The sequence below is a fragment of the Lasioglossum baleicum genome, chromosome 2 (assembly GCF_051020765.1).
Source record: "Lasioglossum baleicum chromosome 2, iyLasBale1, whole genome shotgun sequence".
NCBI classification, from domain to species: domain Eukaryota; kingdom Metazoa; phylum Arthropoda; class Insecta; order Hymenoptera; family Halictidae; genus Lasioglossum; species Lasioglossum baleicum.
This window is the reverse complement of record NC_134930.1, coordinates 13,532,364-13,554,499: the sequence shown is the minus strand read 5'-3', so window position 1 is coordinate 13,554,499 and position 22,136 is coordinate 13,532,364. Positions and strand designations below refer to the sequence as shown.

Genomic DNA, 22,136 nt, shown 5'->3' with positions numbered 1-22,136 from the left:
GATTGTGTACAGTGTTCATACCATTGTACCTAACAATTTCAGAACTAGGCGATCTTTTCAGATACATACAGAAAAAGTGTACCGACTTAATTCGAGGCTCATGATTATTTACATGCTGAATTGCGGACAATGACGACTCTTAAAGCTATCGTGAAAGCAAAGTTCAAACTACTTGGACACTGACTAAGGGAAGAGAACCTATTTCTCGACACTCAAATCCTAACCTACACCAAGTCGATCTTTTTCGTAATACTCGAATGCTTAAGATTTCTCCAGAAGCGAAGTAATGAACGTAATAAGTAATAATAAACGTTTGCATAAGCGTAAAAAATTCAAGTCATTTTCAACCATTTGCGTGCTTGAATGAGCAATAGGTATATTCATACATTAGTTATGAAGATACGCATGTTCCCAAACAAGGTTACTTATAAATTCAACATGAAGTATTACAAAACATGTAAGATGATAAGAATAAAATATTTAATAGTTGATAATTAACGATAACTGAGTATCGTACCTGTAATTTATATTTTGGAGAACTGTGCAAAATCAATAGAAGTCTAGATAATATATTTAAGATATCTAACTAGCACTTAGGTATAGAAAAAAGCATATAGTCGTTACTATAAAATGTAAGCAGATGTGCTACAATTTTTAACATAAAAAATTGGAAGTATTGAAAGCTTAAAAAAAGAATTGGTCTTTCCTCTTGAGAATATTAAATAAATCTAATTCTTTACGAAGTTATACTTTTCTGATTTATAATATGGAGAAAGCATTTTAGACAAAATTATGCAGCATGATACAAGTCCTTATTAATTGTATATTGATAATACATGAAAAAGCAAAATGTGTGCGTTCTCTTATATTACAAACATAAGGGCTACTGCAATAATGTGATATAAGAAGTTCACTTTTCTTTATATTATTCATCATTTTAATGAAATTTGAAGACGAAATCTTCTCTGAACTGCATGAGCATCCCACGAGATAAATGTGTTGAAGCAATACGAGAATAAAATGAGAATGATTAAAAAAATTTTGGAGGAACTCACCATCAGATGATTTTTGTTGTTGAACTTCACTTCTAAGAGGTTCAGGCTCCAGCTTATCACCAGTTGCATCTCCATTAGCTTTTGGATGATGGTCAGTTTGGTTGTGAGCAGGTGTGGGAGTAGCGCCTCTGGAACTGACGCTCTTCTCCCTAGTTTTCTTTTCTTTTTGTTCTTTGGCACTCGAATGCAGCTCCGTCGCGACGGCGGGTTGATTATGACTGTGTATCTGAGATTTCCTTCTAGGCGGTGAACTCGATGAATTCTTACTGGATAAATTAGGGAACGGCTCTCTGGCAGGAAGGGGGTTAGCACATGGGGCAGTGGCGGACGGTTTTGGGACCTCCGGAACGTTCGTACTTGGTATGTTCGTTTGGGGAATCGACACCTGTGTGACGGTAGGTGAAGCACTCGTACTCTTCACCTCCTCTTCAGTAACAGTCATCGCGGATAGCTGCGCAGAAATATCATCCTTGTTTAAATTACGTGGAGCAGCCGGCGGTGGTGGTTCCTCAATGACCACACTTTTATTTATTTCGCCACGAGGTTGAAATTCCTTCACAGGAATTTGGAGTGGTTTAGACTCTGTTTTCACCGCACTAGAGTCTACTTGAGCCACATTACTAGTGGTACCTAACGACGAGTGACTACACAACGCGGTTACGGTAGGTATATTTTGCGTTGGTGAACTGGTACTACACTGACTGTTCGCATCATTACTAGAACTCGTTTGAGAACTTGGTAAACTTTGCGCTATGTTCTGTGGCATGGTTGTGTTTGATACACTACTAGTCGGTACCGTCGAGTCGGAACTAGACTCATCGGTCGCGACTTTGGTCAGTGTCTTTGCAACCTGCGCCGCAAACTCGGCTTGCACCTCAGCGTCATTGTTCTGTAACAATCACCAATTCTGCGTGATAGACAATGATACAGAGCAATCGAATAAAGATTATGCTTGACAACTAAAAACTGGCTCCAAACTCAAATCATAGGACGAGAAATGAAACCAAATGTACTAGGAGAAATAAAAGAAACGTTGAATACATTATATGCGTCTGTTACCCTCCAGCCATAGTTTCTAAAAAATATTTACGACAATACTTTCACGATAATAGTACTTTACACAATAAATTAATCTTTCTCATTATAAAATCAAGAAACATTTTAGTATGTAATCTGAACAATGTGTTTGAATGTGTAATTCTCTTAGAAACAAATGTTGTTTGAAAATGTGTTCAAGTAAAATAACTATGTACCTTTTTAGTTAGTCTATACACATCAGAACAGGATATGAAAGTGGCAATTAAAATTTATATTTTTGCTAATTACTTACAGGTATTATTGAATCTTGAGAATCATAAAACAAAGAATTAAAAACAACAATATTACAATAACTATGGCTGTTTGGCGCAGATACTAATAACATAAACAACTGACTAGAAGAGTACATTAATCGCACATTTCTCACCTTATTTATTTATCAAATTCAAAGTGAAATTTAAGGGGTGCTGTTTTATGAAACAAATTTAATATTATAAATACGAAACTCTTATAGTCAATTGTTAAAAAATTAATATTGCAATACAACTCACCTGTGGCTGAGGAGTTTCACGATTGCTAGATTCACCACTCGGAATAGTTTCATTATCTTTATAAATTTCGTGACTAATGTTTTTACCGGTTGATGGATCTACTATATCGGTAATAGCATTTTGTCCTCTTGGTTTCCGAGATTTTATCGTACTGTTCGCCGTATTTGTTGCACCGCCATTATGTCCTGAGTACACGTCTATAAAGAACGAACAATTATTCACTTTTCACATAATATGCAATCACGCGATATGGAAATTGTTTATTGCAATAATAATGTAGTAAATATTCGATAAAATTCCGGATATTTAACGGAGCACTCACCACCGTACATTCCATACACATTACTCACAACGTACATTACTTTAAACGTTCAACTGAATAAATGACAACTACGGATAGCTGTGAAGCTACTAGGACACACTAGTCTCTGTTGCTCAGAGAGAACTGAACTGAAAGTACTAGGACCTCTAATGTCTGTTGCTCAGAGAGAACTGAACTGGGGAGTTAGCTAAGAAGGAACGGATTTTATGCAATACTTCCGTGAAGGAGTTTAGGGATTTACCTGAACCTTCATACCTGAGCATTGGGATAATACCATGGCCGGGTGAAGATCCTTACAGAAAGATTTTAAGAATTTAAATCGTCGGTATCCCCAGGACCTCCCGGTCACAAATAATTTCTTACAACCTTTAAATTTTCATGGAATTGCATTTTCGTGATTTATGTCTCTTCCCTTTCTTTACTTAGAACCAAAGATTCTAGCCTGACGCCTACTCCGAAATCTTCCTTAGGCAACCTAAACCCAATTGCCCAAGGAAGGCCAGTGCAACCCAAACTGACAATGAGGTAACGGTTCCTAATATCTACAAAGTGCGGGTTAATCTGCTCGAAACAGTTACGAAACTATTATGTAGATACGAATATATATATAAGGTAGGGGAATAAGTTTCCGCCCTTTTGGAGATGTCGTTGTACTTAAGTACCGATCGCGTATTTCATGAAACGTAGTACATGTTATTGAAAGGTCTATGTCTAAGCTTCAAAACGCAGTTAGTGGCAATTGTTTCGAGCGTGAACAGCTGTCAATTTTTCGCGTGAAAAATGTCGACTTTTGTTACAAGTAAGCAGCATTTGCGGAAGTCATGTTGCATTATTTTGTTTTAAAGAAAGGTGTTATATATATTTACTATATATATTTATTATATATTTACGGGGACGATGCTCCATCAAATACAAGATTTCGACGTAAGGGCAAAGATTGCGATGGTGTGCCAAAAAATTCGAAGATACAGATTTCCCAGCATTACTTGATGGAAATCCACGTCAAACACTTGCAAAACTGTCAACTGAATTGAACGTCGATCGATCTACTGTTGGAAAACGTTTTCACGCTATGGGAATTGTTTATACGCTTCTTTTCAACAAAATGAGGCGGAAACTTATTCCCATACCTAATAAATCCGTAGGTAATATTCAAATAAAATAAAAACACAATTGATTCATTTTACACGATTGCTGAAAATAGTGTTTTTATATCTACTTTTATACTCTAGTAACAAAGTTAAATAAATGTTATATAAAGTAACGCTAATAAATGTACAGGATGTGTCAAAATTATTTATTGTGGCCACTATTTCGTAATTCTGCACGCCATCGTTCTTGGGCTTAAATTTTACGGCCAAAATCCTATTCATCGCGAGGAACAAAAGTCTCTAAGGAACCATGGGTCTCGAGCCGACCGTTCCCTTGGAGCCGTTACGCACTGTCGACCAGTCGGCAACTACTTGAATTGGTCAATATTTCATCTTATATACAGCTACAGTATTTTCTTCGTAATTGTCAAAAAGGCCTAACTGTAAAGAGGAGGGGTCTTTTTCGAAACCAATTAAGTGCTAAACACGCTCGACTATCGGCGAGACTCACTCAGACTAACGCAAGCGAAGCAAAAGATTGCAAATTTTCTAATATTTTATATTTTGTCTGGAACTTTTACCATCGTATTCGTCCAACTTTTCTAATTAGTATCACATTTTTACGTATTTGATATACAACTGCGTGTAAAAGCTTCCGGCCAGTTACATTTTTCATTTTGTATCACAAAAGCGATATCTAAACAAATTTTCACTAACATTGAATAGAGGGGTATCGTAAATAAAGAGAAATAATGCAGCAATATAATACTATTTTTTATATCGAATTTACTCATATTCATTCGCAAGAATACTAAGATCAGTTTTAAGTACGCCGTCGAAACGATAACGCGTTGAAACACGGCCGTTGAGTTACGGAGAAAAGTGATTGAATTATCACAAAGCGGCAGATCTTCCCGTGAGATTACTGCTTCATTATTAATTGGGAAGTTGACTGTTAATGACATGATTTAAAAGACAAACCACGTAGAAAGACCAAGAAAACCAGCGGAAAGGATTGACCGCGTTATTACATAAAAATCTGTAAGAGACGTAAAGAAGATTGCTTCTCAAATTTCTCATGAATTACGCGAAGAGAGTACGAGAAGTACACGATGCTGGCCTTTTTAGACGAACAGATGTAAAATATGTAAGACGTCCAATTGGCTGAATATATGAAGTAAAGTATAAAATAGCAAGTGTAAAATACGGTGGAGGGAATATAAAGATCTTGGGCATCTTTTCCGCCCAAGGGTTTAGTCCACTGATAGAAATTAAAAGAAAGATGGACGGTATAATTTTACCGGGATATTTTAAGTAAGAATCTACTACACAGTGCGCAGAAAGAAAAATGACGGAAAATTGGATCTTTCAACATAACGATCTAAAACACACATCAAAGGTTAAACAGTGCTTATAGTTTCCAAAAATATAAAAGTTTTGACCTGGCCTGCTTAATCCCAGGACGTTAATTCAATTGAGCATATACGGGGAGCTGAAACAACGCGTAGATAAAGTTAAACATCGAAACAAGACAGAATTATTTGAAACTTTAAAGAAAGAATGGAACAAAATTCCTTTAGACCTCATTTCGAGATTAATCGACTCCATGCCAATGCATGGCTACAAGATCTTCTGTTAAATGACGTGGCCATAATCTTTTGCACAGACTAATTTACTAATTTTGTAAATAAGTACACGTACAACATAAACGGAGTTTATCTCTTGTATTATTTCTTTTTATTTGTAATACCCCTTTACCCAATATTAGTGAAAATTCTTTTAGACATCGCTTTTGGAATACAAAAAAAAGGAATGCAGCTGGTCAGGAACTTTTACACGCAACTGTATATGGATTCTCCTTAGTAATGAGCTTTTTATGCTATATACGTTACCTCTTATTTTAAGTATTACAAGTATTACAAATATACAGAATTATTAAACTTAGGATATATGGAGGTCAATACATTTGTATGCAAATTTGATACTCTATCCATTCACGATACAAAAGGTAGGTGATTCGATTTAAAAAAAGCAATACTATTCGTAAAATTTCGGAAAATATGACCTTCGTGTACACAGACTTACGTCTCCCTTTAAATACATAACGATATTTTCGAGATATTTCCGTTTTCAGATAAATGAAACATATCATACATATGTACAGGGTGCTCGTAATGTGAAGACTTCAAATAACTCGTAAATTATTTGTGGTAAAAAATAATGTTCCAAATAAAAATTATATGATTTTGAGGGGTACATACAGTGCTCTACTTATTTTGCCGTTACTTTGCTTTTTTTTATCGAGATATTAAATTCCTTTCAAATTAAATACTTAACATTCCTTGTCAAATTTAAATAAAGCGTGAATTTTTACGTCAAGGAGTATTAGAAGACAAAGAGTCTGAACTCAAAACTTTATGTAATAAACTCCTTTTTACATGTACAATCACCTTCTGGCCAGTTATACATACCACGATTTACGAAACACCCAGCACATACTTTTCATTTTTAACTGCTTATAACTCACCAGTCTGAGAAAGAGAAATTCCCATTGCAGGTAAAGGCTGGGCCTGCTGCGTAGACTGCTGGAGCGTACCTTGTGGTACAACTGGGGCTCCTTGGGCACCGGTCAACGGGCCTGTAACATGTTGTGCCCCTCCAGTAACAGCACTTGCACCTGCTCTACTTAAACTTAATTGTGGATTTGCAGGTTGACCAGGCCAATAAACTATAAAAACAATGAACAGTAGTTAATATCGTTTCTTGTTATTGTATGTACAACTATGCTACGATGCTACGGTAACACTTACAAGGTTGATGAACTTGAGTTGCTGCTGTTGGGCCATATCCAAACATATGTTGTGCCGTAAGAATGGCTGAATTTTGAAATGGTGCAAAATATGATTGATTTTGATGCGTTTGATGCCTCTGAGGTGGACCACTAAACTAAAAGTAGAATAAAACTTGTTACGTTTATGATCAATGATGATATCGACAATAAATGTTATAATTGTGTATAAACTAATCCCAGTTTAATCATAAAAGAGCTGTTTAATCATAAGAAAATCTCTTTGATACCAAGGCTAGATTGTACGTTCATTATTAACCGAATAATATAAATGGTACGCAGCAAGAAATATATATTGTATATATATTGCCAATACTCAACTAGTCCTTGAAGGGGTATTTGACTGTTCATGGGGTATACAGATTGCTGATGTGGGCCAGGATGAAGATTTGGGGGGACTTGAAACATTGCTCCGGTTTGAACTGGCAAACCACCCGGATGATAGAGCGTTGTTGGTTGCCCTCCACCTCCACCAACACCCGACATCCCTATTACCTGTGCACCAGAACCTCCTTGGCCACCCCTGTGGCTAATACCTCTTGGTTGTTGTGGTCTTGCACCTTGTGGGTAATAACCCTGAAATTGATAAACAACATATTAATAAGCATGGTTCCAACTATGGATTGGATTTTATATTTTGTGAGTTGAATATGGCTTTAAGAGTGAATTTTCTTTTTAAATTCCCAACCATTCTGCTAAACTGATAGAGCCATGTGGATGTGGGCATGGGCGAACAGAACTTTTATTCAGATAAAAAATTAAAATACATAAAATTATATGAACAATATAGCGTCATTTCGGGGACCCCGTTTTAATTAGTTGTGCCGTGGTGGGCAACGTGTTAAATAATTTATACTCACTTGCGAAGTCGGCCTCGTTTGTGTCGGCCCATATACTTGTGATAGAGGTTGCGACTGAGGTTGTAGGTGGGCCTGTTTTCCCATTTCCTGCGGCGATGGGGTATGCACGGGGGGTGTGGTAGTTGGTGCCGGACCTTGCGGCTGTTGTGACTGTACCCCGGGTGCCGGGGTTTGAGATGGTACTTGCCCTCCAGCAGGACCTCCTGGCGGTATACCTGCCGCCGATTGTCCTATGGACTGTAAACCGCCGAGTGGTGGAGGTCCTCTACCCCCAGGTACTCCTACACTACCCCCTCCCCCGCCCACCTGGCCCCCTGGTTGGGTGCCGTAATTTTGTCCAGACACATGAAAGTCTGATCCTAAAAACATAAACGATACCAATAAGTTAACATTTTGAAAGCTGGTGTCACATATACATATATAATTTCATTGAAGCACGGATTATCGGCCAGTGTCACGTATACGTAAGTTCACAGACTCTACGGTTAACGGCCAATGTCGCGTACAGTCGACTGCGTGCGTGAGTGTGTGTGTGTGTGTGTATGTTTGCTAGTTCCTATACTATATCCGATATAATTTGATTTTATGAACTTATGGATAATATCTCGTGCTAGTTTTAAATAATTATAGAAATAAGAGCGACTAATGTACAGTGTGTGGCACAATAGTATAAAATATATCGATTCATTTTCTACCTGTTTGTTCATAATATAACACTATTTACATAATTAGCACCATTAAATATTTACACGGATATACTAATTGCCTTAGTAACCGTGCACAGAGTTAATTTTTCCGTGCGTATGGGGTAATATAGCTGGAATTAAGTACATAGAAAAAACTTCTCTGCATTCTCAAGGTCGCTTTGAAGTTATCACGAGCTGATTGTTCAACAAGTACTTACGCTAACGAGAGACTCACACGCGCGTACGTTGCATACGTGACAGTATTGAAATAATAAAATGCGAATGTTGCACAGTTATTTCATATAGATAAATAAATACACCATCAGCGATTCACTAACGAAATAAAAATATTAACTACTTCTGCATAAATCCACCCGAATTAATTATACTTGTCACAAACATCTGTACAGTTTGCTCAATTATTCAAGTTAGTTTTGTGCTTGGCATGAAATTCATTCTCTGGTAATAAAAGGAACATCACCATCTTATATTTCATCGTACTTGAAATATAAACACACGGTTCGTATTCTCGTATGCGTTTTATCCGCGACCGAAGTAATCATTCATTGGAATAGCATCAACGATTGTTACGCAGTAAATAATGACAATAAAGCATCCAATCATTCATTAGCATAGTTTATCTGACACCCATCAGAGCTACCCGTTTCAACAATGCCGAAAAATAAAGAAAATAAAACTGGTCACTATTGCGCCGTCAGATTCGCATATGCGTGATACTTTTGTTGGCGTGCTGTGCTTGCAGTTCGGCCGTTAAACGAATTACTCGTGAAAGCGATTATGCGTGGAATTGCACGACATCATTTGACACGTCGTCGCCATCTGAGAGATGCAGAGAGCGCAGTCAGTTCAAAAATACCTTGTCGTCGTTATTATAACCCTTTACCACGAGAAATCGCGAGATTAGAACGGTTAGGTGCGTGAACAGCGAGAAATTCACGCGGAACGCGAAAACTGTTTTTTACCACATGCTAGAAACTTATCAAAAATACGCTAAGAGAACACAGGGAGACAGAGGAATAAAAAAATATGGATAATTCGTCGCTCACCGTTGAAAATCGTCACGGAGCTGGCTATCGTTTTTCGTCACGCAAACCTGTTAACTATTCGAACGAAAGAAACTTTACCACGAAGTAACCATGAGATGACAGCAAGGCTCGAACGTGAGCAAAGAAACCGAGAAGACGGCCTCGCGAACGGCCATCTTTGCACATGTGGGCAGGGACCGGAGCAGTGCTGCTATCTGTAGTCCCGTAAGTGCATTGATTGCCACGAAAGGGGGGCGAGGCCGAACTCCATCGCCAGGATCGTATTAAGTACCACGAAAACATGTAAATTGTAGGTTACACTTGCAGAATAATTTTCGGGAATTAGAACATTCATTAACGTCGGTGATGAATTGATACACATCGTGAAGTCATTTATAACGGCTAGCTGTGGGTATAACGGATACATAAACTGGACAAAATTTCGCATCGATATTTACTCGAGAACGTTTAATTACTATTACAGGACCGTACCTGCGTTTTCAATGATTATTAAACATAATTATCTTTAGCATTATTCAATCGATAATCTCTTTCTGAAGTATTCTTTATAATGCCTGCATTAGGTTATCATTAGTGGAGAACTGTACTCCTATTTCTATGAGCGAGAGAGTGAAATATTGTCATTCCCATGCACTATCGCGTACTTACGAAGTGTGTATTAGTAGGCGAATGTATACATTTATTATGACTGATCTAAGACATGTGTGTGTATCAACATAGTGAAGGAACGTGGCCTGGAAAATTCAATCCAGAATGCAATACGTCATTTCCGGTGCCAATTCCCTTCCCTCTCTGATTCTGTCTTTTCCACTCCCCTACTTCCACCAATAAATCTCGACATAATGTGCGGATACGATGAGAAGTATATTCTCGTAGTTTGATTTCAATTGTACGCGATCAATAGAACTACACGATTTTTAAATAATACTACAAATTTTTTGGTTTCGAAAGGAACAGTCGAAGTTCATGTTCGCAGATAATACATGTGAAAGTCGAAGTGAGGTTAGAACGAATACATCGGCCACGTGGCGAGCAGTACATGCCAACGCTAACGTGTGAAAGTGATGAACGTAGAAAAATACATTCTGTTATACACGATGGTTATTATTACAGTGACGTATAATAAGATAACATAGTACATACTGTGAAATGAATTTTTATAGACAAATTTTTCTACCAATACACAAGAAAATAGAAAAGTCTGCAACAATGTCTATGTAAGCCTCGAATTCTACGAAACATATCAATAGAAACAAAGTGATACATTGTCGAGCCGTGCACATAATATTAAAGCACCGATGATAAGATTTTAAATAAATTGTTCGAATTTATCGTCTCTTTATTGAAAGGTAGATAAAGTAGATTGCTTTTAACATACACGTTTTACTGTTGCCACATATTTATCACGTCCTCGCGTATCTATAAGCACTTACAAGTTTTTGTGCAAAATAACTCCGTCAGCGACTAGATTACGGATGATAAGTAGAAGTAATACATACAACTGAAGTTAAAAGTTTGAAAAAATGTGAGGTGTATATTTGAATGCGGTATTCCAATGTTATCTACATAAGCTGTTTATTGAAATAGTATCGTGTTTTCGCGATAGACAATATTATTCGTTTACTGAAAAAATAACCTTTTTATCAGAATTGTCATTATCACAGTAATTAGTAAACTAATTTATGAAATAAACCGAGGGGATTAATCGACAATGGATAATGCGAAAATTGCCACGACAGACGAGAAATACAAATGAGTTATATATGAAATATAAATTAACTTAAATTATAGGTGTATATGTATGAATATACAGATACAACGTTTTTATACGTGTCTAAATGAAAAAAATGATCAGAAATATATACTCCACCGTGTATGAAAAGTATACTATAACAGTTTAAATTGTTAACCGATTTTTTTATATTTAAGAACATTATGATGTAATGTGGAATATGAAAAAAAGAAATCAAAAATTGTATGTTCGACATATGAATAATACGAAAATGATGTGTCTACAGTTGTACGAAAACCAACTATATTTCGCGAGGAATGCGACAGGAAAGGATCACTAAAACGGCGATAAATTTTTTTTTATATACCTATTATCGTTAGAATTTCTTAAAACGTTTTGTCAGAGCAGAGGGTAACGTTGGCGAAACGTGTCAAGCAAGAGGAAAGAATCGAACGTACCTTCGCAACTGTACAAGGTAGAAAGCATTTTATCGATTGACCTATTTCGTGAATTGTCTACAATGCCGCTCAGGGGCGCTAAGGGCTAACCTAAATACTAAGCTGTCCGATATATCGATACGGTAACCGTTTGTAGATCACGACAGAGTATTTAACACCAGAGACTTCTCCTAGCAATGATTACCTAGATACAAAAGGGCATAGAGTACACTGAAATATAGAGTAGCTGCGAAGCTATATAAACAGACGTTAGAAATACTTTTAAAGGTAAAAAAAAGTGTATAATCTATTAATGACTACACCACAGTTGTAACAACTGATCGTAATTGAAGGCAAGAAAGCTGCTCGCTTTCTGGTTTTAAACAATTGATAACAGGAGATAATGATCTGTTATCCAATTGTTGGTAGTGCCCTTTCATGATTGTATTCGATATTACCAGGACATAAGGGATTGAAATAGAAAAAAATACGCGATTAAAGTTTTATAAGAGAATAGTACACTTGACATTCCCCCCCACCAGGGGGATATTGTAAACTTATTTTCGCGGAGATTATTTAGTACAACTCGAGCTTGGCCGTGTGTCTGCAAATAGACTGAAATGGTTCGACTCCTGACAGATAGGGCACCAGGTCAAATTAACTACCTCCAGTGTGCTCGAAAATAACGGTCTGCGTGTATGCGCATTTCTTTTATACGCACAGGTGTACGACACTTATATCCATACGTATGCTGTTACGTATGCATAGGTAAGCAATGAATGATTTATCGATCGAGATAAAAAGGTAGCCTCAGGTATGCAGTTACCGATCAATTTTAGCCAACTGCGATACAGTTTAGGTCGAATTACGATATTTCGAATCGAATGTATTATCCACAGTAACAACGTAGGCACTGATGCAAATATTCAGGAAAAATGAAAATGAAGCAGACTGAAAGATAAAGTTGAGACAGTGCTTCCATTGGTCACGAAAATGTATATCCATGATGGAGCAAATCAAAATTTGGCTCTCATGTAAATTAAAGTTCATGCAAATATTTGTTTAAAACAATTCTAGCAGTAGAGATGTGTACGGATTCTTAATTTCTGGTAATTAATGGAAAATTATGTATAAACTAGACAATACTTGAAAAAAATGTTATGTAGTTAACGAAATATAGCAGCTACACTCTAATATAAAACTATAAAAGTTCAAAATACGAAATAATACTGTAAAAAAACAGCAAAAAGGTCAAACGAAAGAATTTTAACTAAAATTTCTTGAAAGTATCTTTTTCGAATTATCAGACAATACCAGCTTCAACCATATTCAATATGGTTGTACAGTGTACAACCATTAGATACAACATTGAACCGCCAGAAAACCGTAATATTTAATCAAGTGTTGCGATAAACGCGTGGATATATCGAAACACGTGCACCGATTCTGAGAATGTAACTAGCCATCTTGACACTAGAACCAATCAAAAAGTAGAATATATGCGTCAAGGTCAATGTTCAGTCTGGCTAAAGACGTTTAGTAGTGAATCGTAGTTTGGCGTATTCAACATTGTCGGTCAGCGGTGATCGCCGCTAAATCGCACCAAAAGTTTATTATCAGACACATCTGGCCGATTAACAAATATAATTCAAGACTCTAGAATTCCAGGACCGTATAATAAAGCAGGACGATGAATGAAAATACTTTGTTTTTGGAAAATCTTTTCATCTAAACAGGAAACAGTAATTATTCTCGTGAAATGTATATGGTAATCTTGATCCGTTGCCCGTCGATATTCGTACTTACTGGCATTCGCAGTGACCACGCGATACTGAGGCGGTGCTTGTTGATGTTGGGTCTGTTGCTGTTGTTGTTGCTGATGACTCAGATGGTTAATGTTGACGGTCAGTTGATGGTGGCTCAGCTGATGATTCAAATGGGGACTCGGCGAGGGTGGTGGTTGATGGGCCGGATGCACGTGGTGATTGTGACCTGGCTGCGGATTTTGTGGATGGGGGGCCGAAAGGTGATGATGATGATGGGGTCCCCCACAATGTGGCAGGAGACAGTGCATAGGTCCTACGCCAACGGCAACACCCACTGCGCCCTCCTTCGAGACGCCATATCTCGAAACCATTCTTCTTGATGTAGATTTTCTTTTTTATCCAGTGTTAGCGGCGCGTCTTGGCCGAAACAGTTGACCGAATACCGAATGAAATGACGCGTGGATAGCTTTTTATTTTCAAATAACGATCATGTCAAGGTCTAACGAACAATTACTTGTGAAGGCGCTCATTGGCAACGAGAGTGCACAAATACCTAATATCTATGAGCGTTTTCAGAATTTTTCCTTTATTTGTTTTTCTTTCTCGTTTATTTCATTTCGAGTATTATTCGTTCGATCATGTTACTATGTAGCTGCGCGACTGTAAAAGCACGCTGCCGTTCAGTTTAGTGATAATTACTCGTTTGACAATCTCGAATAGGTATTGCCAGTTCCGACGTATTGAAAAAACAGACAACAGTGCCGAAGGGTTTATCGGTATGTTACCAACACTGTCTCCGTTGTCCATGGAGTCCTCAATCGGCAATGCTGCACCATGATGTCATCGTCCACTTGATCAGCGAACGCAACAAAGACCCTTACAAATGGAGCTTGTGTATCATAATAGTTGAATATGCCCTATAGTTAACAGGGGTCGTTAAATCTATGAAGACACTGGCAGTTTCGTTGATTCCTTTTTCTTTTCTTGAATATATTTTCTTAAATCTCGCTCTCTTCAGCGTGTACGTATCGAATTCTGGTTGAATTTCGCTTGTCTAAAAGTTAAATATTCTTGTTCGAGAGATTACTGTTGTATTTCGGACTTCACTTGTTACCGTAGAGAACACATTTTCATTTGTTTCCTTTTTCTTTTCCCTTTTGTAAACGAATAATCTCGATGATCAGAGAGAAGAACGTAGATCGAATCGTTGATGGATGAAAATTCGATTGGATCCGTGCAGAAATTCGAAAATCGACGAAAATTTCCGTGCAACGAACGAAAGAAATAGTGTCTTGGCCAGCATTAATGAGACGATCGATCGATAGTCACCGAATTTTCCTGCCTCAAACGTGTTTTATAGACGAAGTGTCTGTACACACGATGATCCGAGAACAACATTTTCAACAAACACTTTTATGTTTTAAAAAATCGATACTACAACTTCACACATCGCAATACTATCATTGGAAAAAAACACCGTTAACTCTGTAGTTAATTTTCGGCACGAATATGCCGCGCCACCATATTGTTTTTGTATCGTGTCGATGCACGCGATATTCCTCTTGACGCACTAACTCTCGCACTCAACTGTCAAAACTCGTCAGCATGGAGATGCACAAAGGTAGGAGGACACGTTGGAAACGGACGGACTATCGTACCTCTTGCATGCCAAAATCGATATTTAAGGCTCGACCGGCGTCTCCCTCTTCGCACCGCCCACTCCTACCACGAGAAACTTCCTGTTCATGGAGCGCATACAGGTTATGTCTGACGAGGATGCATCCGTGAACGAAATCAGCGGCGGCACATGAGCCCCGTAGTTTCGCTAGCTGGGCTCCTTCGAATTTTCTTCTTTGCGCGTCCCTTCTTCCCTATTGGATCGCTAGGGGGAAGTCTCGCGAGACCGATGATCGGAGGTATTCGGCCGCGTGCCGAAAAGTACCGAGTCCCGCGTTCTATGTAGTTCTCTTCGTAGCGAGATTTACGCGAACGATAAAAAGTTGTGTAGGGTGAACGAGCGAAAACCGCTCGCGAGACGATGATCACACGCACACCGGTCCCGTAACACTACAGAAATTCGACGACACGCGCGTCGAACATTCAGAAAAGCCTATGCAGTTATGTCGAGCGTATGCGGACTATTGAAACGGCGTCAAGTCGTTCCTAGGTTGCGTGAGATTCTTTCACAGATACACCATGAGGTTTTCCACGATGTTGCCCTTCCGTTTCAAGAATCTTTATTTCGCGGCAATACACAGAAACGTTAGTGTGTATTCAAAGGATGTTTTGTAGGTATGTGTTATGTTAACTCGGGTAAGGAAGAATTAAATCAACGATCGACGTGAAGACGAGCGTACCCTTTTGCAAGGGACGCGGCGTAGACTGATGCAGGCTAGTCCTTCTCGCACGACCTACGAATCGCGACCGGTGGCCCCCTACCCGTTTCGCTCTGCAACTAAGGAGTGACAGGATCGTCTGTTTGCCTCGAATGTACCCTTTGCTATTTTCGAACTTGAAACTCTAACTATCCTAAAGTTAGAGCTCCACGCTTTAGAAGGGCATCGTTAAACTAACTTTCACCACTAGAAAACGAGAATTATACATTTCCTTCTTCCAACGGAGATTAGTTGGTAGGAACATTTCGAATATTATAGCAAGAATTTTTTATGAGTTTTATGTACTAAATCGTTAAAAGGGAACTGATTGTAACAAAAAACATTCTTCGTTAACAGTTAAATCATTTCAATGGTTTTCATTGGTATTGTTGTTATAGTAATTTGTAATTTTTTGACGAAATTATTGTATCTTGAATTGATATATTGTATAGTATGAATCATGATATGTAGTGAAATCTGATATGTTTTCGTGAATTCAAAAATATTTTGAAAATGAAACATTATATATGTTAAGTACACGTATTGCGGTACGGTCCTGGAAAGTAGTCAAACGCCAAACCCACACCGAGTCGAAGGTACAGCCGCGTGCGCAGACTAGTGGACAGAGTGCAAAGCCCTGCGCATGCGTAATGGACGTCGACATGGCAGACCCTTCAACTCGCATGAATGCAGTAGGCGCAGCCCCACGACACTCGAGGGTAAGGTGACGTGCAGCCTTGTGCATGCGCGCATATAGTCTATTCGCCTCAACGTCGTCACGAGATGTCACACCCGTTTGTTTGTACTTCGTAGTACAGTACAGATCAAATAAGCTCTTAAAATAAACTAACCGCTATATATTTGCGTTTAAATCTTGCTAGAAATCAATCATTTTTATTTCCCAAATTACTTTTAAGCAATTCTAAGTACACTTCGTCTTTATCGAATTAATATCGCTATGTTTTGTACATGAAAAATCCAATGAATAATTTACAGCATATCTGCAGGAACAATTTTGATTGCAATGTTTTCCATTCGTTAATTTGTTTCTTTAAATGTATGAACGGCTAAGAAATTTTATAAATTATGTTTGAGGGTCAAGTAGAACTTAGTACACCCCAATTTGACGCCAGTGTAATTCACGTGAATGAAAACGCAATGGCGTAGCACCTTCGTCGTACTGTGAAAAATTCATACGAAAATGTAATAAAAGAACAAATCTCCTAGAAATTCTTTTGTAAAAAATAATTAGATCTATCTTAAAAATTTTTATATTCTTCGGTTTCATAAACTGTGAAAATATTGCTATAACAATATTGACGTCATCAGTGAGTACAAAAAAATGCTTCGACTCCATTTTACAATTTTCACAATGTTGAAAACACGAGCTAATTATGAGTAAACAATTAACCATTTACAAAGTACATATTGATCACGCGATAACGTAATTTTCTGATATTACGGTTTATTACGCCCTTTTTGCCATTTGCATTTCTATTTGTTTAACAATTCAAAATAATCTCATATCATTTTAATTAGTAAATAATCTGTCTAATTTTAAATTGAATATTTGACCAAATGCTTTTTATTACCTCTACGTAAATTTAAAAAATATGCACATTCGACGTACAAAATAAAAATATTTCATTTCATGTGGTTCAGATTTGTTGAAATTTTATTTCATATTTAGAATATTGCAGAGCAGCCAAGATCTTGAAAACAGTAATTTTAATCATTAGATAGATGGTGCTGCGACTAATGGCGAGTATTTTTCCGTTATCATCTCAAGAGAATATGAGAAGGGGAGAGGGTGCATGCGTTTCTTAACGACAATCAGGGAGACGTCGGACAACAACTGAGGAAGCAAGAAAAGAACGAGGAGTCACGAAGATGCACGAGCGTGTGCCATGTGTGGGCGAAAATGCACGAGCGCGTGGGTTACAGAAACACGGGAGGCGTGCTTGGCTTCGTCGAGACGAGGAACAAGATCCGCGGAATTGTGTGTATAGGTTAGGTGGGTAACCCAGTTTTGCCGGTGCACCAGGCCAGACTGCAGCAACGCCGTTCAACGATCGATACCTATATGCACCGGCACTGCCCACAGCCTAGATTCGCTTGTCTAGGATAGGTGCAAGAAGGGGTATGCATGACCTACATATCAGCAGGAGGAAGTGCAACAAAATTATAATTCAGATAATCAAAAGTCGAAGCTCATTCTCTTCTGCGCTCGGGACATGCGCTAATGATTGCTGTGACACTAGCACGGTGTTACAGTAATCTCTACTCGGTATTGAGTCGGCACAGCCGCCATTAAGAAAATTTAATCCCGATATAAACTTTAGCGCGTTCAGTGTCACGCGAAGTTTAAGGTTCTCGATGGGGCGATAGAAATATAAAAAAATGTTCCAATTGCGCTGCTTCCCAAGCAGAATTTTTTCAAATCAGAATTTCCGAGAAACTGATCATTTAAACAAACAGCTTATTTTATCTTTCCACAATACATACACTCTCTGCACGTTGTAAACTCTCTATTTGAAATGAAATAATCTTTACGCGAAATCTTTATTAGGCAAAACCCCCAATGGCAATGCAAACGAAATTCAAGGAAAAAAAATCTATGTCTACCGAGTTTTATTTGTGTTTCACTTCGAGCAAGATACCTTCAGACGTAGTTCGGGGAACGTTCAACATTGAACAAAGAAAGAACCGTTCGCCAAAACAATGGGTCCCGAACCAACCGCGTGAGGAGTCATTTTAAGGGTAGGCAAAGGTTCAAGGAAAAGAAAGGAAAGCGATTGACCGTACGCACAACAATGAGACGTGAATGACGGTACTGTTTTATTAGTACCCGGCCATAGTAATGTTTTCCTAGGTTTGTAGCTACGAAAATAAAAATCCATTTCTCGTTGCTCTTTACAAGGGTAAATCGTTCGGCTACGCGTTGACTTCGTCTTCGGCGCGTAATGTACAGGGTGTTTCCTTTATTCCGGAAAATTGAAATATCTCGTAAAGGACTGTACTTGTCAAAAAAACGTCTAGATAAAAATTGTTCGATACGAAGGCGGACATACTAAGGTGTAAGTTAATTTTTTGTAGGTTAGGTGGAGGGGGACATTTTTAAATCGAATTAATTTTTTAAGTGGAACCCTATTGTGAGACAAATTCAACGAGCTGCATGAAAGGTCATTTCCTTATATCCTAGACCGTTTTAGCCTCATCGTTGGTTCACAATTATCGTGCCGTCGCTCCACAAATCGCCGCGTTAACGACGCGTCTGCGACAACATATTCACTTGTAGGCTAGACAAAGTGCAAGTTCCAAACAAGTTTCACGTAATCATTTTTTTTATAGGTTCAGTCCTTGTCGGGATATTTAAATTTTTCGAGGTAAGGGAAACACCCTGTATATAAGCAACGTGCCCGACACATATTTTCTAACAAGGGGGTGAGGTGTGTGGGAAGGGTGGAGCCGAAGCTGCAGAAGACAGGAGGAGGCAGTTAGGGGAGAATGTGGGGGGAGGGAGGGAGGACGTCTGGCTGGTTAAGCAGAAGAAAAACCGAAGATTTCGGACTCGAGGGGTGAGCCGTGTGTTGAATACGCACCGAACGTCTGTAGACGGATAGGAAAGGGGAGAAGAGCAGTTAGACTTGTAACCTCGGGCAACCTTCGGTTGTCTGGGGTTTAAACGTTTCTGCCCAGACAAGACGCAGTACATAGTTCAAAGTCCTCTGGTGGAAACATAGTCGCTGATTCATACTCGCCAAAAGGCTTCAAGGAAACAAAGCGCAGTCGTAAACTTTTCCAAAGCACACAATGATTCATTAATGATGACAACCTTGAAAACTATCCTGACTCATTCAAATCTACCCATGATAACAGAAACTCTCGTGATGTTTCACCGTAAAAGTATTCCACTAGAAACCCGATTGCTATAAATTTGACCTTTGTACGCTTCATTATTTTTTGTAATCATATCTTTAAAGTTAAAGTACTGTCCCCGGTGAATATTGATGTTCTTACTCCAACTGTACTTGTCGCAGACTGAATAGTTGGATGATATTTTTGTACGCTGCACAGTGCGACAAACTGTGGATATAAATCGAATTCATTGTTGTAAACTATATAAATGTAAAAAAAATTGATAGAGGATTAGTACAAATTGTGAATATAATAATATATGTATAAAAGTTTAGTTTCGAATTTAATAAATTTCGTTTTTTCTGTAGAAATCAATTTAAAAGAGAACGGTTCAAAACGTCCTGCAACTTTGGTGGTGTTGCGTTACATTGCCATATAAATGCTACTTCATGCTTATGCTTTTATCTATGGATAAAAGTACGCGTCTGCTGTTGGGTACACAATGTGTCTCGCACATAATCGACATTCTACATTTCTCAGAAGCGTGTGCGGCAGAATGGTCACTAGGAGAATGTCGCAAATATGCAAATATCGAAAAGAAAGTAGACAGAAGATGGCACGCACACACCGCGACCATAGAAGTTGGTTTCCAGGGGTCTTTGAGCCATCAAGCCGTTGACCTTGGAAAGGTAGCATGGAGATCTCGTGGTGTAAGAGCAGTAGTACTCTCCTCTCTACGTAGGCGTTCGGTAGGAGGTTACAAGCCTGCGAGAGGAAAAAGGCCGGTTGCGATGCAAGGGGAAAGGAGCAGCGTGGGGTAACGAATGTCTGGACGGAGACAGAGAGTCTCCATGAAGGGAGGGTCGATATTTACCGGCCTTCCCCCTTCTCCTAGTCGGGCAACGACCTACCACCCCTACCTACCCTTCGAACTCGCTTTCCTTCCCTCACTGTTGCTGTCTTCCTTAGATACAATCCCACTCCTACTACCACCTTCCTCTTACACAACCCTTAACGTCGCTGCGTTATACGTTATTGCATCCTAACCCTGAAACGGCCCAACTTGTGTCCCTCGAGACCGTCCAACTACCGAGAAAGACACCGTGGTCAAGAGCGGGTACCTGATCATAGAATACCACTGAACACGATTCAAGGAATTTACTTACTTTTAAATTACACACTGCCTTATGTTATCACTTTCAGATGGTACTCCAGGGTAGTTGAACCTACTTTAATGTAGGAAACAGTTTTTGTTACACTTTTTCTACCATAATTAACATATTGAAGTAATGCTTTAATGAGGAAGACTTGCTATGACACCTACAATTATACTATTGTGTTTCACATGTTTTCAGTAACAATCTGTATATTCGTCACATATCTATGTTTAATATTCTGTGTCTTCTCTAAATAGAAAATGATTTATTCGCATTTCAAAAGTTATTGCATGCTTTCGGTAAATTATTGCGGAACATGTCGCGAAACAGTACACTGCCATCTACACGCAGAAGATTGCATAGGATTCCACCAACTCCGTCGGTAACACGAATGTCCGGCAATTACCGTTGTACGTAATTTTAAATCGTAAATTTTACACGCAATAATGATAAGTATAATGCGAAAAAGATTTTACAATAACATGTCAAATGGTTTCGATAAATTGGTGAATAACACTCGGTCAATAAACTGGGTTGAAGAGCAGGATTATTTATAATGAAACGCAAGGCAAACATCTCATCGATACAAACAAAAATGTTTATATCAAAATATTGCGTAATAATGGTATGTTTTACGATTTATTTCTTACTACCGCAATCAAATGAATGTCTCTCATGACGTTCTCGTCTTGGGGATTTCCACGGAGAACAGAATATTCATGATATATACTTCATCGTGAGAAAAACATCTTCAAACAGTTTATAATTCCTTCAGAAAAACATGGTTAACAGCAAGTTTCACGTTGAAACATACGAAACGTATACTTATTACTGTATCTGCATCTCGGATTCAAGAATGTGCCGCGTAATGTTAGTATGTATCGAAGAGTCTGTCCATGCCTTGTTGAAGTGATAAAACTGTATTGACACTCTCTGTCGCGGTCGTAGCAACCTAGCTTATGAATAAAAAACGAGCACGTTTCCAGGTGACGATAAACCCGAGTTCTTCAACGAAGTAATTGGACAGTTGAAACCCGTACTTCATTTATGTATCTCTTCTCCTTCTCATTCTGATTTGAGAGTACACTTCAATCATTTTTACTAAAAGTTCGCCACGAATTAGTCAATATTAACAATCTTTGAAATGGTTTAAAGATAGCTCTGTATCAAAAATCATATTTTCTAGCTCTTTTAATGCTTTCTTAATAAATAAAACAACGTCGAAGTAAACATTCTTTGAGAAGTGTAAACGATCTGCGACGGAGAATTACGAATTTATTATTGCCACGAATA

General features: G+C 38.3%; 1 protein-coding gene across 2 annotated transcripts in view; it reads right to left on the bottom strand.

The window, feature by feature from the left end:
• The window catches only part of Eif4g (eukaryotic translation initiation factor 4 gamma), a 47,414-nt gene that overhangs the window by 15,147 nt on the left and 10,131 nt on the right, over positions 1-22,136 (bottom strand). Inside the window, exons 1-7 of one of the 2 annotated variants that reach the window (XM_076440698.1) lie at positions 13,494-15,880; positions 7,766-8,124; positions 7,227-7,481; positions 6,868-7,003; positions 6,585-6,785; positions 2,645-2,841; positions 1,056-1,944 (exon numbers count right to left, since the gene is read on the bottom strand). In XM_076440698.1, the coding sequence (XP_076296813.1) occupies positions 1,056-1,944; positions 2,645-2,841; positions 6,585-6,785; positions 6,868-7,003; positions 7,227-7,481; positions 7,766-8,124; positions 13,494-13,824 (2,368 nt within the window). In that variant the 5' untranslated portion in view covers positions 13,825-15,880. Of the gene's footprint in view, positions 1-1,055; positions 1,945-2,644; positions 2,842-6,584; positions 6,786-6,867; positions 7,004-7,226; positions 7,482-7,765; positions 8,125-13,493; positions 15,881-22,136 lie in introns of those variants that run through there. The other variant, XM_076440708.1, reaches the window with a different exon arrangement.